Here is a 27,654-nt window from a genome sequence, read left to right on the forward strand (position 1 = left end):
TTGGTCTCTCTCCCCTCTCTGTCCCTCGCTTTCCAACAGAGTTGCTGGTGATCCGCTGTCTGTCCCTTGTGCACCCTGCTCTCCTATCAAGAGTCTTGACCTTCACTTTCTCTCCCTCCCACCTGTCTTTCCATCTCTCTTCAGCGCTCTGTTGATCCTTCCCCCCCCCCCCCCATCTGTTTCTCTCCTGCCCTCACTGTGTCGGTGATCCAAGTGGTTTCTCTCTGCCTTGGTTCCAAAGCCCAACGCACATTCGCCAAGATGGAGGCCATCAAGAAGAAGATGTTGATGCTGAAGCTGGATAAGGAGAATGCATTGGACCAGGCAGAACAGGCGGAGACTGACAAGAAGGCCGCGGAGGAGAGGAGCAAGCAGGTGGGCAGCCGCTCGACAGGGGGCAAAATCTGACTCTCAAAGGGGGTTGAGGTCAGCTGAAAGTCAACCTCCCAAGCCTCAGGGGACTGATAGGAGGCAATTTGCTGGATTTTATTCATGTTAATGTTATTAACTGACACTACAGACTAGCCATTTCTGTAATGAGAGGCATAGATATTTATGGAGGCTGAGATCAGGTGCAATTTTTATGAATGATGTAATTAATGTGAAATATAAATGATGGGGAGTAACTGCTACTTGGTGTCACAAGATGCTTCAAACCTGGAGCTCCATTCAATTTCAAGGAGTTGAAATGTACAACATGGTGCTATGTTTTAGGCAACTATATTAGGTATGACACTAACATTTCACTCCAAATCTGATTTTAATGATTAAGTACATCAGTAACAGTGCCCTCTTTCTTCATTAGCTAGAAATAATTTCCTAATGTAAGTAAAGATCCAATACTGAAACACACATGAGCTTGGAGTATTAGCCTGGAGCATTCGCTGAGCTTTAAATTCTACAAGCTTATGGAGTAACTTTTAATGAGCAGTATTTACACTTCCTAATGACTGAGAGATGAACAGATTTTTGCTTATGATTAAAGCACTACCCGGCGTATTGTTTATCTGATCCATGTTTATCCACACACAAATGGGACAGTTTGCAAAGTACAACCCAGGCATCATTATCAGCAGCCATCCCTTTTGTGTCAAAGTTGTTAGACCTGTAAATAAATAACATGTTGAGGCATTAATAAGCTTCAGAGATTTGAGATTTGGCATGTTATTTAGTGTTACAAATAACACATTCTCCTCAGAGCAACAGGAATACAGTAGAAAAAGAATAATCACTGAGACGCTGCCAATGTGGAAATAGCTTTTATTGTAAGGAGTTTTATGTAGCGAAGGTTGGGCATTACACAATAACATCCTAAAATGTGAATGAGTCAGAGAGGTTGGGGCAGAGACGTAGATGTGATCCAAGAGGGTAAAAAGAGAAACGGGGGGGGAGGCCACAGAGATTTCACACAGCGTGAGAGTAAGGAGAGAGTTCGGAGGGATATTTATATCTGCATGGTGTTGACACTGAACTATGACATCCATTACAACACTCTTGATCCTGCCCCACCCCCATGGGAAAAGATACATGTATATCGTTGTTGTACACCTAATGCACTGCCACACCTAACTCTGCCTTTTTACACTATTTGGGCTGATGGCAAAATCCAGGTATCATGTAACCGGGCATCACGATCAGATAAGGCATTGTTGAGTTTGCATATAGAATACTTTATAAACATCTGAAGTTGTCTCCTTGCTGTGTGTCAAAATCTCTGTCTGTCTCCGCAATCCAATTACATTAATAAAATACATTAATTTCTGTGCTTCCCTGTTGGAAACTCTGCGTTCCAATATGCCACTCCATGTCTAACTTTCTTCACTCCTTTCTTCCCTCTCCACCCACTTTGTTTTTCCCCGTCAATCCCCATTCCCTCTTTTTCTCTCCATCTTTCTTTCCCTCTCTCCCCCTCTCTGATGACTCACTCCTTCCACCTCCCTGTCCTTCCTTCCTTTCTCTCTTTCCCTCAGCATGAGGAAGAGCTGCTGGCCATGCAGAAGAAGCTGAAGGGGACCGAGGATGAGCTGGACAAGTACTCAGAGGCCCTGAAGGACGCCCAGGAAAAGCTGGAGCTGGCTGAGAAGAAGGCCGCAGATGTGAGTTGTGCCCCAAATGAGCGACACCTGCACAAACGCCGTGATGGATCGGCCGACACAACACAGCACCATGCACAACGTGTAACTGCCCTCACCAACACAGAAATAAACACCTCACACCTTATATCACACTCATATCAGCAAAATGGAGAACCTACACCAGACTGGATTTGAAATGCAGATTACAGCTACATTCCATTTTGTTGTTTAGTGGACTCTTTTGTTCAGAGCAATGTACAACACAAGTACATTTAACAGTACATTTTCACTGTTGACCTCCAGCAGACACTCTTATCCAGAGTGACTCCAGATGTCAAGCACAAAGGACATCCAGGAAAACTACACAAAATTTTACATAAACACGGAAGCCATCATCCACATGCAATCTCATATCAGTAGTTGGTAAAAGCCTTCTGAATGTACCACTGGGCACTGATCAGAGATCAGTATGCCAGTCAACACTGCTACATTTTGAGGTCCAAGACCTTCCTTTGACTCTCCACCTTCCCATAATTCTGTCTCCTCCACAGTTACAAACACATCCCTTTCTTTTGACGATGGTGTCATCTTGTCACAAGCTGACCCCATTCCCTATCCCCCTCCCCATACCTCGCCCCCTTCACTGGGACAGAGTGCACCCTTTTAAGATCCCAAATCCCAAAGCAGTTAAAGAAGACATCCCTCAGGTTCCCTGGTGTCTCCTCTTCCTCTTTCTCGTGTCTTCTGCTCCTCTTCTCCCCAGGGGTCAGACCAAGACCATCCATGCTGTCAGTCAACTGGAGTCTGCTTAGGGGGTCACTGCAGTCATACTGAGCTGACATAACCCCGCAGTATAGCCTAAGCTTAGGCTGGTTAACGTTATATGAAGCAACTTCACATATAGATCACGCCCCCCAAGACATAGGACACTGGTGAATGGCAGGGCCGTTAACACAGCCTACTGATCACAGTGTTGACAGTCTTTGGAACGCCTTGGTGGGGTATTAAAACCACAACCTTCCGGTGTCAAGGGAAACAACCAGCCTCAAGGCCAAAGATTCTTCATGGTCCATAAATCAGGCTCTTGGGCCATGTGTATATTAGTCTGTTAGTGTGCTAGTCAATTCAAACATCAATCTACGTACTCCATAATGATTATTTGTTGTAGTATTTTCAAGTTCATAGAAAAACTGGTACTATTGGCACTGTTGGAACTAGGAATTTTAAAAAAAGCATCAAAGAGTGTTGCCGCATGCCCTCCACCATCTGCCTGAACTCAGTGACCTGAAATCTCATCTGTTCCCTTGACTGTAATTGATAATAACCCTGGAAAAATAACATTAATTCGTACGTACGAGGATCATTTCAGAGCACTGATCCTGCAACACAATACAGGGTTTCTTGGAAGTGGAGAAGCCAAGATCCGGGGGGGAAAGAACGATGTCATGCCACATGAATCCAGACCGCCCTCCGGGCTTCTCTCTCTCGCTTCCCCCTCTGTCTCCAGTTGCCCTCGGTGACGATGATTAAATGTTTTGTCTGGACGCCGGTGCAGCCCTGGATATAGCAGCCGCACCTGTCGCAATAATAGTTTGCCTTGTTATGGAGAAGTCACGCAGGGACGGGGCATGCCAAAATACCAGGGGGTTTAAAACAGGCAAACTGGGACGAGTGGGGCGAGAGTGGCAGTGAAGGGGGTGGGGTGGGCGGGGGGTTTGGGGGGACAAGCCAGCATGCGCAGATTAGCACAGCATCAAGTACTGTCCCCTGGTCCATTTCTGCAGGGCAAACAGGCAGAGAAGTAACATGCCAAATGCTGTCCCTACTTATATTTAAAACTTGACATAAAAGCATGTCAAATGTTCCTCCTCACCACAATCATAAAGCCATCTATGCAGTGGCCGCAAAATACAAGGCATGCAATGTTTCATCTACTGGCTGATGGACAGGTGCTGAAGAGGCTAAATCTTTGCATCTAAGAAAGGACAGAAAGGGGTTCGGCATGCAAAGCAGTCAGGGTGACAAAGAAGGTTAGAACTTGCCAAATAGCGTGTCTTGCTGCTATGTTTATGAGATGAAGAACAGGTGCTGAGGGGGCAAAAAAACATCCCTCTCCTCTCTGTGTGTACAGGGCCCCAGGAGCTTGGCTATCAGTGGTACCAAAGGACCAATGAGTTTAATTATTACAAATTAAAATAGTAGTCAGTCAGAGAACGCGTTGAGAATATCTCTGCCTTCATCACATACTGTTTTGAGGCGACAATGTCTTGTTAAACACACCAAATGCAGACGGGGTTTCAAGGGGTGAAGGATGTCATATAATGCCACCTGCTTGTAGCTGGGGAACGTTTCATGAAGACTGAGAATGCCAAGAGCTTCCCCCTCTCAACGCCAGCAGAAAGACTGAGGAGGGCTGGGCACACCAAATATCAGCCAAATTGATCTTGTATCTCAAAGGCAGCAATGATAAGCAAAAAGCTTTCCAAACATTGCAAGGTTCTAGTCCCTCCTCTGTTTTTTTCCCTCCAGATTTTATTTATATCCCCCTGGCCTTGTCATAGCCAAGAGGGATCACAGTCAGAACTTGACAGCGGTGACAATGACGAGAAAGGCACACGGGAGCCATTTACAAAAACGCTGCCCACCAGGAACGGTAACCAGACCCCTTGAGTGACACATGGAGTGTGCCACAAACTATCCCCCAACAACTATCCCGTTTCACAGCCCTGACCGAGATCGAGGTCAAGTTCATTTTGACAGCTAGGGGCTCTGATTGGCCAGCTGTCCCCCTGTGTACACAAGCAGGGGGATCAGTGTTATTATTAGTGATGTTATTACTATTATTACTACTACTGACATAAGAGTGCTGGCCTCCCATAGCATCCTTACACTTTCAAGGGCTCATGGGGAAATTATGACAGTAGTAAGTTCAACTGTACTTAATCAAATAGTACTTAAAAAAATGACCAGAATACATGCATTATAAGACAGCGCACATAATAATTACGGCTGCTGATATGACACTAATCACAATAACAAACTTGCGGTACTGGATAAAGTACTACTGCTAAAAATGTCAGGAAATAAATAATACAGTTAGCTGGACATCCAGCTAACAACCTATTTTTTCAAGTAACAAAACCAGGCAAAAAAAAGGGGCGCAATATTATGAGTTATTAGAAAGATAAGACTGAAGTAAATAGCAGACTATAGATGAGACGCAACAGAAACAGTCATGAGCTGGGGAAGCACAGGCATACTGTTCAGAGGTCTGTCTTTCTGATAAGCTGAAGGTCACTGTAAGATGCAAAACCTCTACCACTGGGGAGGAAGTGAAGAGAAATTACAACATTGAAATAGATGGCAGAATAGATAGGATATAGCAGCTGAGGGCAGTGGATCTCTGGGGCTGGGAGGAACTGCAGAAAGCAACAATGGATTGACTTAAGACACAGCATACAGAAAGATTACCATAGATACAGAATGGTTTATACAGTGGTAGGCAAGGATAGGGGCTTTGAAGTCAAACAAGATAATCTTCTATCAGTTAGTGAGGAAATTAAGTGAAAGTGCAGAGTCAAAAGAAATGGACCTATTACAGAGCCTTGATGTACAACAGCAGTGTGAGTAATGAGCAGAGAGATCCTCACCTGGAACCTAAATAAGAGAGATGAGTAAAGTAATAAGACAACCAAGCCTAAGCAGAACCAAACATCCCCATTCAGTTCAAGACCTGAATGGTGTCTTGAGAGATCTGCAATATTAGATGCAGGAGAGAGATCAAGAATCATGAAGAAGAATGAAAAAGCAGCTTCACGAGCAGTGAGAGGAGTCTGAGTTAGAGATGGGAGTGAAATTCATCACTGAGGGGAAATTCCTGGGGATTGCTGAAAAGGAGAGTGAGGGAAATGATTGGCTAGCTTCAGGCTGCATCTTTGGAGGTTTAAGTGGTCAAGATGATATTTTATGATAAGAAATGTTATCATATATGCTGTAACTGTATGACCAACTGCATGGCTTATACATGGAAACTTGCATAGTTTACATTTAATACACCTCTGGATATTTACAAAAGGATTCAAGTCCCTTGCTGAACAGTCTCACTTATAATTCAAACCTGCAACTTTCTTGTTACATGTCCTTATTAACCACAATAAAACAATAGAGTACAGTTTTTATTTGTGGACAGAATATTTCGTCCAGCAGTATAACGTGCACCAGATGGTGTGTGGTTCAAACATACAGTAGTGAATGTGAGCATCTGGTGACATCTATTGGTCATACAGGAGAATTAAACCAATGCAAAGTACTGCAGAGAAAAGGGAGATTTAAAGTATTCAATGTATATGAATTTACCTTCACAGGAAAATTGGAAGCATGTCTGGAGAACAATGTTTCGAACAGTGAAAAGTCATTTTGTATCCGGCGTAATAGCTGTTGTTGTAGTTTTACAGTGTAGTGGGATCTCTTTTATATATATATATATATACATTTTTTACCGTTTAAGTAACACAACGGGCCCACTGAGACGAAAAATCTCTTCTTCAGCTGTGGCTTGACTTTATTTTAGCCACATGCAGTATATTTGACAATACCTCCACTACAACTGTATGATTTATACCTACAAGACGGATTCGCTGTCATAAATTGAATCACAGGGTGTGAGCGTGCTGTTGAAATCAACAGCATGAGTGTTTATTCGGCAACGTAGTGCAAGACCAGTCGTGTCACATAGGTATCACATCCCTTTCTGTGCGCTCTGTGGCGAGGGTGTTAAAAGAAGAATGCATTCATGGTCAATAGTATATATATAAAAAAATCCTTTAACCGGTCAAACGCATAAATACACCAAATACGCAACCTCCTTAGCTCAGCTCTCATGCCAAGCGCACAGATGGTGTGGGGAAGGCGGATACAACTGGCCTATGTTGTCTGGCCAGACCCATGCCACCGTTTGCGCAGAACAAACATATATGAATGCATGCTCAAGCGGTCAGACTTGAACATTAACTCATATATTCAGATATATTAGTAGTCAAGTAATGGCACTTTCTACTTTATATCCCCCCTCCCCCATCCAGTTTGTAATTTATAAAAGGAAGTTTATTTAGTTATAACTGGAATAAAGAAAGTCAGTAGCTGCGGCAGTATCCTGTGTTTAATTGAATTGTACCGGTTCGGCCGGGTTCCTTCACTAGTTCACTGCTCGCTTTTATATTTTCCCCGTTAGTCTGGATTATGCAATGCTACTCTTTTCCTTCGCCTGCTGTGATCCCTGAGGGAAAAAAAACTGAGCGTTTTGTGCTGCCTATTAAATGACTGCATTAGTAATCATTCCAAGAAGTTGTACCACAGCAAGGACACGGCAGTCTGATCGGTGATCGTTTAGCGAAACAAGACGCATCCTGTCGATTTAGGGTCGGTTTCCGTTTCTTTGCGCAAGAATTTTTACGTGGATATGAGTTGGGAGTACCACGTCCTACAATTTGCTAGCGTTAGGGCACTCCCTACTCGAGCATCGCAGACAAGGGTGGAGTAGACCGGAAGTAAGTTTAAAGAAGGAAGAATCGAGATTGTGAAGGAGCGAGTTGCCGGAGAGAGGGAGAGAGAACGAATCGCGCACTACAATTTTAACTTTTTACAATTTATTCGCTGGTTTGCGACCTTGGCTTATTGCACAGGACGTTAGATCTGAACCAGCTTTCATCACATTCCAATCACAGGAGCGACTGGACTGAGCTAAGTAACTGGTGGACTAGCAAGCGTCAAAAGTTTAAAATACATCAAGATCATTTTAGTTTGTTAGCAAGCTAGCTGTTCCAGTTTAGTTGCGACTTCAGGAACCCAAGACACTAAATTAGTGGCAATTAAGATTTGCAACCAAAGGGAGTTTGAATTGACGCCTAGTAAGCAAATTTACAGAAAATGCGCTTCACGTGCATGGCTGACTAGGCGAAGGTTTGGAATTTTAGCAATCAGCCAGACCTCAGTGAAGAGGCACTGTCTGATTTATATAGCTAGTCCAACAAGATAGCCAACTTGCGACATTGCTAAACTCTACGCGTGGACGGCTAGCAAGGTAGCTAGCCAATTCAAAATAGCATCTGCTGGTTTGCTTAACGCATCAATATCCAGCAGAGCGAGCTAGCTAATTACTAGTTTGAGTTTGCAAGGTGGCAGCTATTTGTGTTACACTGGTTATTTGATTGCCTTCGGCGTTTTCTTGCATAGAAAGCTTGGCGAGAAACGTGCCGACTAGTTAGTCAGCTGGTTAATAATTCCGTTTAAGGACCAAATCACCCACAAAACGCGACAATGGCCGGGGCGAACAGTATCGATGCCGTGAAGAGAAAGATCAAAGTTCTGCAGCAACAGGCGGACGAAGCCGAGGAGAGAGCGTCGATCCTGCAGAGGCAAGTCGAAGAGGAGAAGCAAGCAAGGGAACAGGTAGCTAGCTGGCCGAAAGAACTTTCACTTTGAAGCATTTTGCACAGTTTTCCATCCAACGTTAGCTGTATACCGTGGCTAGCTTCTTAGCAAAGTGAAGTCGGCAGTGAAGCTGTGATTTTATGCGTAGCCTAGGTATTTACAAAATGATGAAGAACTGGATGAGATTCTGCATTAGTCTTTTCTGCTTTTGCTAATTTTGAGTGGAAAAGCTTGTGAAGTAGCTAAGTTAGTGTGGTAGTTATTGGTTATTGAATGGCGATTCCTTTCCAGCGAGCTAGCTAGCTAGTTCTGTAGAAGCTAACTAGATTTCTCCATGGCCATCCACGTCATAGCTAACATTAGTTAAAACTAGTTGGGTAGCAGCTGTTTTACAGTCTTGATGTTTCTGAATGCGTAGTCTTTAATATCAGGAATGGGAAACTGCTTTGAAATGTAGATAATGAGCAGTCTTAATACAAATGTCAATTCCAAAATCAGACGCATTTTTGTTCAGGGAGAAAAAGTGGCTGGAACTAGCTAACATTACGCATTAAGCATCTAGCAGCCGTGTTGCCCTGTGGTCATTTTCTGGTAGAGAAGGTAGAGTTTAAGTGAAGTCTGGCAAAGTACTGTGTTCGGATAGAACACCTGGGAAAACCAGTTTGCTGCTGTAGTAGTGGTGGTGATCCCGTAGGGGGCAGCCTTCCTGCTGCACCAAGTATAAAAACGCACTGCTGGTGCAGTGGTGGGAATGTGGGTTTGCACGAGATGTTGTTCAGGTGAGAGCTTGCAACAAGGCCCTGCCTCACTGCTGTAATTAAAGGTCCCGTAACACTTAGCACAAAGAGCAGGGGGGTTTTCCAGCGTCCTTGGCAAATGACCAGTCTGGCCCACTAAATCCTGTCATTTAATTATCTCCCAGTTTAATTGGCTAAACAAATCCCTCTCTACCTCAGCTGGTGTGTGCTGTGATCCTGGTGCAAAATGGCCACTGTGCATCACCCATCTGGGCGCAACATATTGGAAACGGTCCAGGGGAGTTACCCACCTTTTACCATCAAGTGCTTTTTGGAATTGCTGAGACGGATTAAAGCCGATATTTGCGTGTGTGAAAGTTCACCTCATTTGTTCTGTACAGCTGTTAACACTTAAGATGCAACTGCGTATAGAGAGCGGCCGTGAGTCACGCTTTGAAAAGAGTGAGTTGTGTACTTATGTAGACAAGATGTGATATTTTGAGCATGACTGTGGTAGAGATGAGTGTGGTGTTGGCAAGGCTTTATTTGCATGTCTCTACTGGCTTTTAGCGTGAGAGAGAATTTCCATTGAGCCGCATCAGTAAGGGGACAGCTCCTCACGATGCTGGCCTTGCAGTAACTCACATGGACAGAAGCACCTACGACATTTGATTTGCCCTGAGGAGTCAGAGGAGACACATTGTCTGGTAGTTAGTATTGCTGCAGTTTGTTCTCTTGGCCCAGTAGTAGCTGGACTTGTCTGTGCAATTACTGGTGCTTTATGAGTGAGTCAGTTCAAAGGAGAATGCCAATGTTAACTTGGTAATTTCAGAGGAAAGGAGATGTATTCAAGAATATACTAATGCAGACTGTTGCTCAGAAGGAACTTAACATTCCATTTCCCCATGGGTCTTGAAGTGGATTGCTTTTTCACATTTCAGCACACTGATCACTTCTGAAAAGCTTGTGGCAATAGCTCTATTTAAGGTCCATGCTGCAGTATTAAAACTATGCAGTGGGCTCTAACTGGTACCAGAATACCTGTATACTCATTTTCTTTCCTCTGTCCTCATCTCTGAATTAAATCCAGATACCTGCTTGCACCACAACTAAATAATCACATGCCTACATATAACAGTGAACTCCTAAAATGTCAGATCTTCATACCTGAGATTTGGTTTGAATTATTGTAAGAAGCAGTTGCAGCAATAGTGATACACAACTGTAGCCAAGGGTGTTCCTGTGAAGTAATTTGCAATTAAGTGATTTCTTTGCTGAGCCATTATATTTCTCACTAGATGTGGATAGTAAGAACTAAATTGTATGGCAGTTGACATTCTTTTTGAAAGGGTGTGCCCACCAATATGAATGTAAAACAGTTTCTGCCCTGTATTTCACATTCTAATCCAGCGATGTTCTAGAACTACTCCTTAGTTTAAGGAAGTGTTAGACACATTCTTTCAGAGTCAATATTTGGCTATAAAATTCCAGGTAACTTCCGTTTATACCTAATAAAGCCACAATGTTAAAGCTGGAGGAACTCATAAAAATTAAAAGTAGCCCTTGGTCATGAGTTAATGAGTTAATATTGTATATCAGGCTCTTCTGCATGAATCTATTCACATACTTAGTTTGGTGCCAAAAAGAGAAATCACCATACCTTGACATAAATGATCAGTTTGCAATCTTAGGTTTAACAGTACTTTACTTCACACGCAGTCACACAGTTCTCATGGTGCAGTGGCACTATGGAGCATTTCGTTATTGGACCAGTTTCAGGCTAGGTATGTATGCATCAACATTTCCAATCCTCTCCTCCACCATCATCTGTCCATCTATGGCAGTATTTCTCTCCCATTGGTCTCTCTCTCTCTCCCTACTTCATTTTCTTTCTCCTTCCTTGACCCAGTCTGCCTGTCTCTACTTCCCAGTTAAATATAGAAATCAGGATAATTCAGAGCTGTCTAGCTTTTCAAACATGAGCTGCTTTCATTTTATCCCACCTCATTCTGAGGATTGCACATCAATCCAGTGTAGAGGCCAGTACAGTCTGGCTTTCACTGTATCTAAACACACCCACTATTTCTGTCTTGTAGTGGAGTGTTCAGTATTGAATTCACAAACCTGAAGGGGGTCATTTGTAGATCTCCCATGCACTTACTGTATCCTTCCCATTACATTCCATTGCATAGCAGTGCTATATTCCATTGTAGCCCACCACTGGTTTCATTGGCCCAGTTGAAGGAAGGCAGCATCAGCCCCCAGCTTGGTCTCGGAGCCAAAACCATTGGCTCATCATTTTCACACTGTCTCTCCACTTTTGCACCAGCTCACCAGTCCAGAGCGAGAGTCCTGTGATGTTGCCTTCACAAAAAAAGACCTGATCAGGGCTTCATTAAGTGAAACTAAGGATCTGCTTTTTGTTAATTTTATGTCTGAACATTCTGTGGTGCTCAGAATATTAAAATCCTTGAACCATGCTATTTTTTTCTCCAAGCACTGGGAAACTTTTGTAGTTTGAAGGAGTCACTGTCTCTCTAACTGATTGCAAGGAATCTGCAGTCATCCTTTTAAGTAAGGAAAATAGATTTCAATTCAATTTTCAGGAACGTTGATAATGATGAGAATTAAAAGTTTGATTTTTCTTCATTTTTAGCTAATATACTTTTGTTAAGAACAAGACTGCATATTTGTTCATTCTGAGTGTGTGTGGGCAGCAGGGTGGTGTTGTAGTAAGGAGCGGGGCTCATAACCAGAAGGTTGCTGGTTCGATTCCCTGCTGGGGCACTGCTGCTATACCGTTGGGCAGAGTACTTAACCCAGAATCACCTCAGTAAATAACGGTATAAATGGATTGTTCGCTATGTAAGTTGCTCTGGGTATATGCTCTGTGCTAAATGACCGTAGTGTAATGTATATCTAAGACCGTGTCTGAGTGTGTGCATCTGTGTCCGAGTGCTCATCTCCCTCTTCACCCTCTGTGCCCCGGCAGGCTGAGGCGGAGGTAGCATCCCTGAACCGGCGCATCCAGCTGGTGGAGGAGGAGCTGGACCGGGCCCAGGAGAGGCTGGCCACTGCCCTGCAGAAGCTGGAGGAGGCCGAGAAGGCGGCCGATGAGAGCGAGAGGTGGGTGTGCCGTGCCCCACGCCGCGGCCCGCCGGGACCCCTGTCACCGCGTGTGCGTGTGCCAGGAAGCCCTCCCCAGTGAGACGGCCTGGAGGAGGGGACGAATTCAGCGCTTTATTAATTACTGACAGCTTTTATTGTTTTCATTTACATTAATCAGTTATCACTTACTGTGTGTGTTTAATTAGAGCTTAGAATTAATTAGGCTCTTCCTTGAAAATGTCAGTACTAGACAGTGGAGCCCAGGGGAGGATTTCGGTGGATATTTATCCTAGAAGAAAAGCCATATAATTGCTAAGTAATGAAGGTTTTGGATGGGATACAAAACCAGAACAGGCTGCAGTTCCATCTGCCAGGGTTGGACCGTAGGGACCGGAGCCATGCAGAACCCGGACAGACCCGGAATGCCACACGCTGAGCACTTGCGCTCGCGGCCGGGTCCAGTGGATTATAGAGCAGGCATCCGAGCAGATGGTGAAGCGGAGGCCACAGATGGGTCAGGCTGAGTGAGTCAGAGCAGGGCTGGAAGGATGTCACACCAACAGGCGCTCCGTGATGCAGCACAGAGCCTCCTCCTTAAAGGGGTGCCCTTTTAAAGAGGAACTGGGTGTCTGTTTCCTGTATAGGCTCCCTGTCTGAGCTGTCACTTCTGTGGGGATTGAAAACTATTGTGAACCTGCAGAGCTGATTTGAATCAGCATAGCCAGTGTTGCGGGGAGTTCCTCGTTTGCTCTGGCTCACATCCCGGTTTTGAGCCCCTGGGTGATGTTGCACAGCAGGGGCGACAGGATGAATGCTGTTCCCATTTTGAACCAGTGGCTGGTTGTGTTAGGACTTTTCAGTTCACTCTGAAACCGGTGCTGTTTGCGTTAAAGACCTAAAGGGCATGTACATCAGAGCTGCTCTGTGTGAGCACTTCTGTAATTTAGTGGAGAGAGGTGTGGAGTTGGAGAGATGGTGGATAGGTACTGCATGGTTGCTTACATGGGACTGTAGGACTTGGTGTAAAGTCAGTTTTACAGTAGCTATGAGAGATGGGTGGGAGCCAGATGCTACAGTCAGAAGTGCTGTAAATTCAAGAATGGGAGGAAGTTGAACTCGAAACTGAGCTAAGCTTTGGCCTCTGCAAACCGCGGGCAAGGACTGTTAAAAATACAAGGATGCCATAAATACAGTGATGTAACAGGAAGGAAAAAGGAAAAATGGACAGCTATAAATCAGACCAAAATTGTCCCAGACTCTGACATTTTTGGTCTGGCCAGAGAGCTGTGCTTGGACTTCACTGTAAATATAGAAACCTGAGTTTACTTTATGGAGGGAGTCATGTAATCTGCAGTATCCCTGATTTCTTGAAGGGTTTGGGGGCATATAGAGTTTTAACTGTGTGGAGAATGATGGCAAAGGGGCTCTCCAGTAGTTGATCTCATGTTTTTATTTCTATGTTCTCTCTCTATCCTACCTCCTCTCTCTCTTTCTCAGGGGTATGAAGGTGATTGAGAACAGGGCCCTGAAGGATGAGGAGAAGATGGAGATGCAGGAGATCCAGCTTAAAGAGGCCAAACACATTGCTGAGGAAGCCGATCGCAAGTACGAGGAGGTGAGCTGCCCACCCTGACCCCCCCCCCCCCCCCACAGAGTCGCCTAGTAATGATGCTGCCATGTCTTAACTGTTTGCATGTGTGTGTGCGCGCGCATACAGGTGGCTCGTAAGCTGGTGATCATTGAGGGAGATCTGGAGCGTACGGAGGAGAGAGCTGAGCTGGCCGAAGCGTGAGTCGCTGTCTGATCTACACACGCTCGTCATGCATCAATCACACCCACAGTTAACACAATGACTACACAAACTCTGCACTCATTTGCCATTCATAATTCATAGGAGCAGAGGTGATAACTGACATACTGCTTGTCATTAAAAATGCTGTGTTCGCTATGGTGGTGAAAGGTTTTTTTTTTTTTTTTTTTTCCTGATGGTATTTATTTATTCAGCATTAGGTTTTAGTTCATCAGTATTGTCTAAATTGTTTTCTCAAAGTGCTTTTACCAATGAGCAATCCAAGCACACGCACACACACCCTGCTATAGTCATGGCTAAGTCACCACCATTCTACACAGCTAAGCATGTGTCACTACACCTGAGGTGCAAGATGGGGGCTGGACTAGAGTGAGGCCATATGGGAAGTAATGCTGATTTGCCCAATTTTGGCTATTTTCAGTCTCCCCTCACTTAACGCAAAGACCCACACTGGTTCCTGTACTGAAACATGCCGTAGCTATTTCTTCATTTTTACTTTGGAAATGTGGAAAGCTATCTGTGAAATGAATTTACCATTCACAATTTTATGGATGCATTAACACCTCAAGTAACTGTCCCCAGGTCAGTATTCCCATTCAGCAGTGCTCTGTTTTAGATTGATGTACATTTAAATTCAGTATGCTATTCAGTACTGCCATATTAGGACATGATAGCAGGGTTAAAGATTTCAGTAAAAGCCGCAAACGTGCTTCTTGCTCATGGTTATCCAGTCCTGACCCGTATTAACATAAAATTGTGTTATTGTGTCATTGTAACATGTTGTAACTTGTCCCCCCCCCTTGCTTTCTGTCTTCGTTCACTTTCTTTGCATGTGTTTGGGAATTCTTCCTAAATGTTGTGAATGCCCCTCCCTGTTGCATTCCTGCATCTGCTTCTGTGTCGTGTGCCCCACTTCCCCCAACTCAACACCACTAACAGCAAAGTGCGTGAAATGGAGGAGCAGCTGAGGAGTTTTGACCAATCTCTGAAGAGTCTGCAAGCCTCAGAAGAAAAGGTACCAACACCTGTCCTTTCTCAGGGGTGGTGTGTGTGTGTGTGTGTGTGTGTGTGTGTGTGCGTGCGTTTGTGTGTTGAGCCTTCACATGGGAAACATTTGCTCTGTCACTACAGCTAAGGTGTGGAAATGGTGACCTGGGCTTACATTGAAAAAAGGGTTGGGGTGAAGGGTAATGGATGGATGTTTGGTTGAGACGGAAGACCTCTCTACCTTGGAGATAAAGCTATAAAGAGGCTCTGAGGCCCCTGAACAGGACAGGACACAGACTGAAGGAGACACTGTCCCCTCTGTCACAGTCAGCAGTTCTGGGTCTGTTTGTGTGGGCTGAGAATCAGATCATAATTCACGCGGAGCCAGCCAGATGGACCGGGATGCCGAAGATCCTCTTCAAAATTAGAAAGTCCCCACTAAGGACTCCAGGACCTCAGCCTTTAAAATCCAACCCCCCTCTCGGCTGTTTGGCCTTCTTCCTTGCCTGGCTTTTCCTCATTTTCCTGTCCCTGTAACATCTGCAAGCCTCTTTGTGGTCCTTGTTTCTCTCCTGCATGAGTTTACCTGCATTGTTGGTGCTCTCAGAAATGCTCACTCCTTATTTATCCCTCTGCGCAGGGTTGCCGACAGGGTGTTCAGCCTTATTTTTACCCCATACAGTCTTCCTATTCTCACTTGTAGACCCCATTATTTGAGCATCACCTCTCCAGTTCCAGTGTTATGAACATGTACCCTCCCTTCCTATTACCCAGTCCCTTACATACTGTGTTTCCACTGACCCCCCCTTCGGTTGAAATGCACAGGCTTTACAACTGCTGCTGACCCTGGAACATCAGTTAGAGCTGAACCTTTCTGGTACTGCTGGAACCCACTTATATAGAGTTTGGTTGTAAGCAAGCAAGCAAGCACAGGTAAAACTGTGTGGTTACTCACCGTCCTGTGATGGAGGAAGAAGGTGCTTTTGTTAGTCCTGTTCTGGCGAGATCAGAACCGACAGGATGTGGTGAATGATGCTGGTCATATGCTAATCTGGCATACAGCTCAGAAGCTGAAGTGGTTTATTGTATAGCGTGAATTATTGAATGAAAAATCTGGCTATGCTGTCTTACACAGGAAAAATGTTTCTGCTTTTGCTTTACTCGCATGAGCTTGAGGCCAACCTGCTGTCATCTAGGGTTAGCCAAAGTGCTTTTGGCCTCCAACAGTGTCCTCTGGGAATGCCTCAGGCTTTCCTTGGTTATAGCAGACCTGTAGCTGTGGCTTGTCAGTGGAAACGGTGCCAAAACCCCACACTCCCGGTTTCATCCTGTCCAGCTCCATACTCCCATAGCCTTCAGAGATCAGGTGTAGAAAGCCACTAAACTATTGTTGAAACTAAACAGAAGTTCACATCACAGTGACCTTATGTTGTATCCCCTTCATATTTTTGCTTTGAGCAGACAGTGCTATCCTTTGTTCCAAAGTGCTGTCATATTCCACATTTGTGCTACATGGGGCCCAGTTTCATGCTTTTCTCTCCTGGTTTTTCTCATTGTAAATCTCTCATGTCTTATCTCCTCCTGTCTCCCTCCTGCACCCTCTTTCACTTTCTAACCTTTTTCTCTTTCTCTTTCTCTCTCTCCCATTATTCCCATGTCTGCACCTCTCTTCTCCAACTCCCTCCCTCCTCCCTTTGTTCCCTCCCCCTTTTTTTTTCACCTTTCCCTCTTGCCCCCCCCCCGAATTCCTCGATCTAAAACAAAACCCGACCAAAAAAAAAAAACGGGAAAAAAAAAAAAACACAGCAAATGCGCCGAGCTGGAAGAGGAGCTGAAAAATGTCACCAATAACTTAAAATCACTGGAGGCCCAGGCAGAGAAGGTAGGCCGGGGCGGGGGGTGCCTGCATGCGTGTGCATGTGCGTACTGAAGGAGGCCTTGTGCTGGAGAGCCCACAGCGTTCCCGCTGCCAGATCTCATCCCGTTTCACAACACCGCAAAAAAACAAAAAAGCGCAAATGTGAGTCATCGTGCTTCCTGTACAGCTACCCAGCCCAGCAGCTCCGTCTGTTAACACGCTTATTGTAAAGGTAATGGAGTTGCAATTGACCACGCTGTGTCCATTTCAGCTGTGCCTGTGCTTTAACAGACAAGCGAAGCGTGTCATCAGTCCTTTTTTAGGCCTGTTTTTCAGTGCTGAGCGTAGCATGGCAGGCTTTTTTTTCCTTTTTTTTAAGCTGTAGGCCAACACCTTTCATTACCTAACAGATATTGGGCAAGATCTGTTTTGCTCTTTCTCCAAAGTCCTTTTAAGGGCATGAGTATTAGAATGGCGGGTTGCTGTGTCTGCTTAGTGCAAGGATCGACGGCCTCCTGTGGCGTTACAGTAAACCGCTGAAATTTGAAAGCTTTGCTGTGGGAACAGTACTCTCACTGTACTGACGTAATGTAGACATCTCTATACTGTGTATGAAATGCATGCACTTTTTTTTCATTGAATCTGTATTAATCTTGCACTACTACTCCTGTATAAACCATTGGTGTTTTAGTACCTTATACACTATAACCTAAGAGAGCAGTTTTGTCATCCTCCGAGCTCCTCTAGTGAAGAGCTTACCAATGAGCAGATTGATTCCAGCTGTGCAAGCAGGCACCAGTTTCTCAGTTTCAGTGGTTATTTAGCACATACAAAATAAGGATCTCCAATAGAAGGACGTGTTAAAATATGCGAGTGTATGTGTTAATCGCTCATAGATGAATGCTTATGCGTAACGCAACCACAGGCTTTCATCAGGAGCACCTTACAGGCAGTTGTAGTTCAGGGGAAATTGAACAGTACAAAGATACAGTGAGCATTTTTATGGGTAATTGCACAGAAAAATATTTTGTTACCCTAAAACCACAAAACCGTATTAATCTTAGAACGGGACTGGAACCAGTTTTCTTGTTCAAGTGGAGCATCGTGCGACAGTGATGTCACACTTTCCTTGGCGGTCCTCGCTTGGCTCAGTCTTAAAGACTCTTTCGCAAAGGACTTCAGTATAGAAAAGTTAAAAGTTAATGATCCATGTTCACTTAAGGACTTGCCAGATGACACTGTTTTGAAGTGCATTGTCACCCTTTACTGTAGTTGCTCAACTGAAAATTCAACAAACCTCAGCTGGACATTCCCTCAGTGTCGAATATGTAGTTCTAACTGAAAACAGTGTGGATTTCAATGGCTCTAAGTCAACAGTATTTCAGATCTTTGCGCCTCTGTGTTTGCAATAATGCTGTGTGCTGACTGGATTTTTTTTGCCCCAGTGTGGAGTCATTAAAAAAAAAAAGGAAGCTCTTCGAGAACTTGTAGCCTCCTCTGATTTTTCTCGGCTGTTTCACTGGCTAGACTACCGCGGAGGGAGTGCACCCGTACAGTCCTGCAGCAGGACTTGTTCCGAGCTGTCCTTTTGCACGCATTCCTTTCTGTGCAAGTTGGGATCCGTTCTGAGTCAGGCAGCAGAACGGCAAGCGGCCCGCGTCAGAGCTGTGGAGAGAGGTTAGTCAACCAGGAACTCCCGAGAAAGCGGAACCCGGGGAAACCGAGCCACTCCCAGATTGCGAAGCTGCAGGAATGCAGGTTCACGCCCATGGAGGGCAACGCGGCGTTCAACAGCGCCGCCACTTGGAGAGCTAGGGAGGGGACATTCTGGACGCTCGCAAACACCTTCTGCAGTTGACTTAACATTGCCACAACTGAGGCACCAAAACAGTTGCGCTAACGTTTCTGTTGCCACGATACAGTTGGTCTTTTCCTGCTTTCAATAAAAGCAGCAGGAAATTCCAAGGTGACTGTTTTGAGTTCAGTGAATAATGTGCCATTTCCTGAGGCATCAGGTTTAAACAGTAGTGTCATTGCTTATGGTTACAATATTAATGACCAGTTGGTGCTTTTCTTGACCTGCTCTAGAATGGTTAAGATCATGGGTGATGTTCATTTATGATTCTACTGATCAACTCTGTAGGCCTTAAAAAGGCAGACAGAGAAATGCTTTGTATCAGTTGAATCAAGTTCTTTGCCTGGGTTTTGTTGTCTCTTAATTCTAGCCCAGGCGCTCTGTGTTTCCAGACTGTTCTTCCCCTTCTCTAGCTTGTGTGATCTTAGTGGGTTAAAATCAGCGATTCTCTGATTGCCTCTTTTCTCCCCCTTTCCCCCCCACAGTACTCCCAGAAGGAGGACAAGTATGAAGAGGAGATCAAGATCCTGACTGACAAACTCAAAGAGGTAAACTGTCATCAGAGAATTGATGTTTGTAATTTGTCACACTGAGGTTGTAACTAAGATTGTCTGGAAATCAGTTTTTTTAATAAGTAGATGCCTATGTTCTTTTTGTGAGGTGCTTGAACTGATGCTCAGGTAGCTGTAATCATTAGCTGGCTCATACCTTATAAATGTATAACTGGGAGCATTAAGCATTGTAAGGCCTCTACTTTGGCTATTGGTTGTAGACGCCAGTAGCAGGAAGATAGCAACTTCGGCTTCACCTGCACACTATGACCCTGTGGACATTAGGCCAGTACACCCAGTTCTTAGTTTTGAATCCTGTCTGACCTGGACTTAGCGAGCCATCTGTGTCACTGTTTGATTTGGTCCCTCTCTTCCAGGCTGAGACCCGTGCTGAGTTTGCTGAGAGATCAGTGGCGAAGCTGGAGAAGACCATTGATGACCTAGAAGGTAGGACCATTTTAGTGCTAATATTTTGACATCCTCCCTCACAGTTAGTCAGTGTTACCTTTCCCATTATCACTGTTATGTTTGCTACAAGGTGTTATTTTTTCAACCATTTTGCTAAAGGGTATGAAAAAAATTCACAATTTTTATGAACAACATTGAAATACAGGTTTCTAAATTAGTCAAATAACTGTTTATGCTGTTGTCATTTATCGTTACCAGTATATTTATTATATTTCCTATTATTGCTCTTATCTTTCCTGTTACTGCTGTGTTATCTTATTCTGCATCCTCCTATCTCTGTATGATCTTTCCTGTGGTCCTGTTATCTCCATTTTATCTCCTGTGGGTATTCTGCTGGTCCACTTCTGTCTGCTCACCCCCTCTCTTTCTCCGGCGCGCCTGCAGACGAGCTGTACGCTCAGAAACTCAAGTACAAGGCCATTAGCGAGGAGCTGGACCATGCCCTCAATGACATGACCTCCATGTAAATACAGTCCCGCTTATGGATGTGCCACCTGCGTGCGACGTTTGCTGTGGAGGGCAGGGGCTGCGTGTTTTGTGAATGTAGGAATGCTCAGAGTGGTGCTCCGCCCGTTACTGGACACAACAGCCGCATTGTGGGTAGCAAACGGTTAATGTCCTCAAATAACAGCTCGCTCTCTCGCACACCCACGTCTTCCTTAGCGCTCCTCAGACGTCCTTATTTGGAGATAATGGGACACGCGGAGCCTGAGGCGCTTGCACAATGCTGTAGGTTTGCACCCACATGGTGTAATGGATCAGGCCACGCGGATTACGCATAGCCGCGCCGCGGTGGGTCAGCACACACACACGGCTGCTCAGATCCAGGCGGAACAGGATGTAGGCTGGAGAGGAAAAGGGAGAAAGTCTGTTGACCTTCAGCTTCCTCTTGTGAGCTCTCGCCTCAGCTTTTCCCGTGCCAGCGACCACTGAGTGCGTGTGCGCAGGCACGCTCCCGTGCTTGGAGCAGCGCCGCATGGATGCTAAGCCGGTTACTGCTCTTTACGTTACATGATTGGCTTGTCCAATCAACTGAATACACCGTATCGGCCTCTTCGCGTGCTATAATGATAGGTCAATCTATACGCCGTCTAAACAGTGTTTGGGACAAAGAGGCTGGCCCACTGACGCACTCCAATACAGGGACAGACATAGTGAGCTGTGCAAACACATTTCCGTCTCAGAACACACAGACAATGTAAATGGATGCGTACGCTTTTAATGGATAGTCTCGGACCTATACACCTATACAATGGTTTATTAATCCCTCCTCTGAGGTACTCAGTCTGCCTCTAGTGGTTTCTGTGAAGGAAACTGTCCATTGTTTTAGTGCTTTGACAAAGTTTGAAGTTAGCATGGCCCACTAACCCCACCCCCACTCCCAACATGTGTGGTGTTCTGTGTCCTTAATGCATGGTTTGTGACACCTGGCATGGTTTTTCCACTCAATAATGGTATTTGGCATTGCTATCCTGCCGTTATAGTAAGAATACACGTTAAAGGCTTGTCATCTGCCTTCTCTATTACAGATAAGTCGGACTGTGTATCTGAGAAGCTCGTATGCACTCTGGCTTGTCATTGGTTCAAGAATTCGCATTGTCGGCCTGAACTTGCCCACCTTGGTTGCTCTCGCATTCTCTCTCTCTCTCTCTCTCTTCCGCTTATCTCTTTTGTCCCTCTCTTCGTTCCTCCACTTTTTGTCTGTTGCTCATTCCTACATGCATTATCTGTGTCTTCCTCCATGTTCAGCCACCCCCCCCCCCCTCTCATTCGTAATGTCCTGTCCCTTCTTTGCTAAATTGTTGCACATTTCTCTACCTCTTCCCTGCAGAGTATGGATCTGTCTTTACTCTCAGTGCTTCTCTCATCCATTTCATCCCTGCCCCCCCCCCCTCTCTCTCTCTCTCTCTCTCTCTCTCTCTCTCTTTCTTTCCCTATCTCTCTGTGCTGTCCACTGTACCTGTGACTCTGTCCTAGCCAAATGAAGGAAGGAAAAAAAAAAAAGCTTCTGCTGTGTCTCTCTGTTACTGTGTTCTCTCTCTGTCTGGTTGGTCTCTGCTGCTGCAGCCATGTGCATAATCACTGCCATTCACAGAGGTTTTACAGGTTACAGGTTTTAGATGTTTTTCAGTCCATTGTGTCTGGATACTGACATCACAGAAGTATAAACTCTGCTAAAGCTTGAAGTGAGCAAGTAGAGTTTCTTATACTCAGCTGAATTCTCTCCTGGTAATATGGTGAATTGCACTAAGCTGCGTGAAAACATTTGTAAAAATGGAGGGCATGCAGGTATACACAATAAATGCAGAAAACCAAGACTTGCACTGATATAAATTTTCATACATTCATATGGAGCAAACTAAATGCAAACATGTAGATGCTCAGAACTGTACAGTCATCAAGTCATCTAAAATGCAGTGGACACTGCATAAAATGCTGACAGCGAATGAAAACCATTAACTTGTGTGCACTACTGTAAATACATGCTGTCACACTTAAAAGGGGAAGTAAATTCTCTCTCAATGCAAAAAAATCTCAGGGCTGAAACAGGATGACAAAAAGAACTTGCTGAAGAGCCAGAATAAGCAGCAAGTTTTAAAAAAATGAACACAGCCCTTTTCATCTACCAGAAGTCTTCTTGAGTTAACTCACACATAACGCCCCTGTCTCTGACCCAGTGGGTGACTTTCCTGTGTGGAGGAGGAGTACCAGTTAGCTCTATCAAAAAAGCCTTGAAATGTAGCACTTGTAGCACTTTGGAACAGAAGAAGCCTGATCTAATTTTGCCCTTATCCCCAGAATAAAGCCCTCATGGCTCTGCTTCCTTCATTTCACAAAGACAGGGGCTGTTCACGCTCCGTTTCATTCCGCGGAATCTCTGTGCAACATCTGTGTCAGTGGCCGCGGTTCTGCGGTTGGGATGGTGCCACGGTGGGAGACGTGCTTCCTCTGATAGTCCCGCAAACAGGAAATGCATTGTCTTGCCTTCCTGGAGGCCAGCGTTACGAGAGCTTTATTTATCCTCGCTAATGGGCAGCTGTGTGAAGTGGTGGCTGGGGGGCACTGGTCCGGGCCTCAGGGTCGAGTTTGCTTCCTCTCCTGCCCCGATCAGCCTGCATCACCGTAATTACAAAAGTAGGACAAATTGGCTGCCTAAATAGTTTAGAGAAGACAAACGTACTTACAATAGGAAGTGTTTTAATCATGAGTAATCCTGGATTAAGTTGTGCCCTGAGCAAATCCTATAAACTGGTTACAGTTCATCCCATTAAAATCGGTCAAATTTGATTCATTGCACTTCTTTGCAGTATGTTGCCACAGAACAGTGTGCAATGTTCTCAGAATATTGTGCAATATTCAGAGATAATTCAGTTGTATTTGCATATGAAATTAGATACCAGGGAAAAAGTATATAAGGATCAGGCCAAATCAATAAATATAACTATGTCTATGTTCCAGTACAGACAAGTTACTGCTTATTCTCAGGTTATGTCTTATTTCTCCCAGGCCAATTTTCCTGCATGTTATAACTGATACAGCGTATATGTACAGATAATATGCACAGGGCAGTGGTAGTGAGATGAGACACACTAGTGTCACTGCAGATACTTTGTTTACTGAAAAGGCATGAGGCCTGGGTGTGGTAAGCATTGAAAGGTCTATTCCTGCCACTGTTCAGCTTCAGACTTCATTTCAGCATGAATATTCATGAAGTGGAGGAAGACATCCAGGGAATGGACACCAGAACCTCACAAATGTAGAAGCCTGGAGGACAGAAAGAAAGGCTGATAATCATAGATGTTCAGTGTACTGAACAAATGTTCAGCTTGGTGTCCCTAAAATTGAAGTGTGTGTTTCTGTCATTGTTAAAGCTAAAAGGTTCTAATCTAGCGGGCAGGAGCCTTGATAGGTTCAAACAAATCGGTGAATAACAGTAATGCTATGTTCACACTGTCAGTCCAAATCCGATTTTTGCATATCCAATCAGAATCCGATCTTCCTGATTGGCTGTCCTCGTTATATATTGCAAGTGATCAGATCTGATCTGTGTGTCCGGGTAACAATCCTCATTTTCGGTCTTATCCACATTGGTTGCTATAGTAATGACATTGCGCCTGGAAGTAGAAGTAGTTGTAATGAACTGGGCTTGCTTATTTACAACATGGCAATGTGGAGCCGCAGTGCAAGTTTTATAAAAAAACAGTGATAGTGTCAGAGACGGAGGAGGCGACAATTCTGTCAAACACCTGTTAGTTACAGCACTGACTATGACCTCCAGCTGCTCATCAATGGCTCCCTCAGCCACCAAACTAGCATGTTTCCTGGACTTGTGACGTACACGTGAACTTTACGTGGCATCAAAAGGCACAAACGTAAAAAAACACACCTGAAATCCGATCAGAGCATTCAGACCTAAACGGATTTACAAAAATGCGATTTGAATCGGATTTCAAACCACATAAGAATGCGGTGTTGTAAAGGATTCGTAAAAATCGGATCTCGTGATTTTTGGCTGTTCAGGCTTGCTACATATGATTGGATTCCAATCGGATATGCACATAAATCGGATTTGGACTGACAGTGTGAACATAGCCTAAGTGAACTTAACCCATTATGTGAGTGAGTTCCAAACTGTACAAATGCAAACTCTAATGCAAACTCTAATGCAGCCTTTGGATGAATTCTGGGGTAAAACTGAAAAACTATTTCCTAACAGAGGGCTAAACAATACAGTTGTCACCACTTCTATGAAAGCAGAGTGTCTTTGTACTGCCATACTTTCACACAGTATTATCAATGGGAAAGGAGAAGCCATAACCAAGTGCCAAAAAAAAACAAACCAAAAAAAAAAAAAAAACTGGACTGACTGTAAGCACAAACATTACATTCACATGCTTATTTATTGCATTTCATATGCTCCAGTCTGATGCTGACAACTGCGCTGTCACTTTACAGTACTTTTTATATGCTAGTACAGGTTAAACTTCCACTGCAGGCATTTTATAAAGTGTGTTTTCCCATGCCTTCAAAGAATGAAGAACTGTTCTTTTGCTATATTCATTTACGGTCCCATTGTCTCTGCTGTTAAATAATGAATTTGACAGGCAGTTGTATCATTGCAAAAAAAAAAAAAAAGTCTTGAATTCCACACCCTACTTAGTTGTTAATTTTACGGTAAATATAGCATATGTAAAGCATTTTCTCCTCTTCAGTAATGGTTTTAGTTTCAGGGTGTATCGCTTTAACAAAGCTGTGAAAAGAGTTATCTCGGTATTATTTGCAGGAAGTAATATTTTTACTGTTGAAACTAACTGGAGGCCAAGACCCACATTTCATGCCTCCCTGGTTCGAATCATTGATTTGATGCACATTTGTAATGTGTTTTCAGTTTATCTGTACAAGATCTGTCTTCACTTGGTATAAATGTAACACAGGTAATATTCCTGGTGATAGTACAAAATTCCAATACAAGTGTCCTGGTAGTTAAGTAGAATTCCACCACTACAAAGAAGGTATATTTTGTCCTTTATTTACTATGATTATCTACATCAAAAGGGCACTTTTTTTAGAAATTAAAATGACCTTGAATTATTTTGAATTCCCTTAATTTCCTTTGAAGCTTCTTTCAAATGCCAGAAAGTATTTATAGGGTAGACTCTCCTCCATAGGCCAAATCCCCATCAGAGAGGAACTATATAGGCTGTGGGTAGGGGAAATGTGTGTTTCTGTAGCACTCTTGTTTTAAACCTCTTTCTAGCAGTGCAGTTGAAACAAAATGTTTACACTTGCATCTTAAAATTGTTGGCACCCTCAGTTGATGTTAGTTTTCATGACTGAAATCATGGTATTGCAGTACATTCCTGCTTAACCCACTTTATACTGAGTGAAATCTATTGTATAATATATGACAGTGATAAGTTGACTTTCATGTATACTTATTGATGGGTCTGTATGTTCCTGATCTCAAGTAGGTGTCTGCATACAGTTTGTTTAGTGAGCTAGTTAATTAGGCTAACAGACTTGTTATGAAACTCACCCTAGCACAGGTTTCAAGCACACTAGTCAGTCTGAGCCCTGAAGTGGGCCAATAAATATTCCCTTTCATCAAACCTGTGAGAGCCCTAGCAAGACCACCTCAGGGCTTTTTTGTGCTGTAAATGGGGGGTTCTGTGGAATTTCAAAGGGAACGGAATATGTTGTCATGCATACAGTTACCTGTCTTTCCCCATGTCATTTCAAATCATGCATCTAACCCCTTGCAATGGCAAGTGGTTTAATTGTCAAATGGAAATCGAGCATACTGCGTTCTGTTTGTTTGTGTCTGTCCATCTTTCCCTCTGTCCTTCCTCCAGGTGTGTGTTCCTCTGCCTGTTTTTGGAAACTGAGGTGTTCATTTTCTCCAGCCCCCCTGATTGTCCGCCTCCTAGTCACACCCTTGTGTATTCTTTGTCTTCCAGAGAAGCTGGCCTTTGCCAAGGAGGAAAACATCAAGATCCACGCCACTCTGGACCAGACCTTGCAGGACCTCAACAACTTCTGATCTGCCCCCCGGCTCACCCCACACTCCTTTTCCCCCCTTTCTCTCTCTCTGCTCGGTCAGGGTGTTGGGGTAGGATGTGGCTTGGGTGGGGGACTCTGAATTAAATCCTGGCTTTACACACATTCCATGTCCAAAGTCCCCCTCACCCCCATAGCCCACATTTTGTCGCTGGCCTGTCCTTGTCTGTGAGGCTCTGTGTCAGTAACACAATACTAAAGCGCCAATGTCCCCTGCTCCATAGCTGGCCAAGGCGTGCACTGATTGCTGTGTAACTGAGGCCAGTTTTGATCACCACTCAACTGATTTATCATTACCGAGGATTCCTCCTTGATTTTGCTGTCCATGGTTTGACTTTCAGTGTTGTCACTTGGGTAGGACTTGGTGGAGTGGCTCAGGAATTTTCTGCACATTTCATTCTAATGGGTCTGTGATGAACTGAAGGGACAGAGAACTTGGAGAGGATGCTCTTAACTAAATTTTGATTTTTCCAGTTGTGTCGGACAAACATCTGCAAATGGGGCTCTCCCAACTATCCTTCCACCACATTTTCCCCCACTCCCTTGCTATGCACACTTTCCTCACCTCCTCACTTTATGCACTCTTTAATTCAGCTGAGTACATTTCTGTGCCAGTGTAGTTTGGGACCACATCTATGTAAGCATAGTTCTGTGTGTTCATGGAATGGGTATGAATTTGGACCATATATCTGGTTCCTGTAAGGGAGATTTTTTTTTGTACTTTCTTTGTATTAGCATGATTTTTTTTCATATTTTTTGTTTTCTTTTGAGCTGTACTCCAAAAAGGGCCAGAATACTGTACAAATTTTTTGAACAGTTTACATTATTTTGGATTGATCTTCCACTTATGAAGAGGGTGAGGCATAGGGCATGGGTGATTTTAGTGAACCAAAAGTGAGGATCAGGTATATTTTAAAAAAATGAGAATTTGATTGGTATATATATATTTTTTTACCCAGTTACAGCCATTTTCTGGCATCTGATTAGAGATCACACATGGGGTGGGGTTAGTAGGGGAAGGCTGTCAAAACCAGTCATTGCTAATTCCACAGCCAAAAGTAAAGGGGCCAATTCAGATGGAGGGTGAAAACAGGTATCATGTACACATGTCTTTTTTGATGTAGTGCGAGAAACATTTTTACAGCAAATAATAAAAAGCTTAAAACTAATGGAACAAATAAAAGATTATGATGAACATAATAAAATCTTAAACTGGAA

General features: G+C 44.1%; 1 protein-coding gene across 8 annotated transcripts; it reads left to right on the forward strand.

Annotated features, from left to right (window-relative positions):
- Positions 1 to 27,654, forward strand: tpm3 (tropomyosin 3). Of its 8 annotated transcripts, none has more exons than XM_036515654.1 (10): positions 1 to 375; positions 1,971 to 2,096; positions 12,234 to 12,367; positions 13,847 to 13,964; positions 14,067 to 14,137; positions 15,099 to 15,174; positions 19,345 to 19,407; positions 19,788 to 19,857; positions 20,263 to 20,341; positions 21,408 to 21,882. In XM_036515654.1, exons 1-10 carry the CDS (start codon positions 262 to 264, stop codon positions 21,409 to 21,411), a joined length of 855 nt encoding a protein of 284 aa, XP_036371547.1. In that variant the 5' UTR covers positions 1 to 261; the 3' UTR covers positions 21,412 to 21,882. The 8 variants fall into 8 exon arrangements, with proteins under 8 accessions (XP_036371547.1, XP_036371545.1, XP_036371548.1 ...); XM_036515652.1 differs by lacking the exon at positions 15,099 to 15,174 and adding an exon at positions 16,953 to 17,028; XM_036515655.1 differs by lacking the exons at positions 20,263 to 20,341; positions 21,408 to 21,882 and adding an exon at positions 26,337 to 27,654.

This window comes from Megalops cyprinoides, chromosome 21 (assembly GCF_013368585.1).
Source record: "Megalops cyprinoides isolate fMegCyp1 chromosome 21, fMegCyp1.pri, whole genome shotgun sequence".
NCBI classification, from domain to species: domain Eukaryota; kingdom Metazoa; phylum Chordata; class Actinopteri; order Elopiformes; family Megalopidae; genus Megalops; species Megalops cyprinoides.

Coding starts and splice junctions, on each gene's coding strand:
- tpm3 (XM_036515655.1), top strand. CDS start 262: ATGGAGGCCATCAAGAAGAAGATGTTGATGCTGAAGCTGGATAAGGAG. Junction 13,965..14,066: donor CCGATCGCAAGTACGAGGAG/GTGAGCTGCCCA, acceptor GCGCGCATACAG/GTGGCTCGTAAGCTGGTGAT. Junction 14,138..15,098: donor AGAGCTGAGCTGGCCGAAGC/GTGAGTCGCTGT, acceptor CACCACTAACAG/CAAAGTGCGTGAAATGGAGG.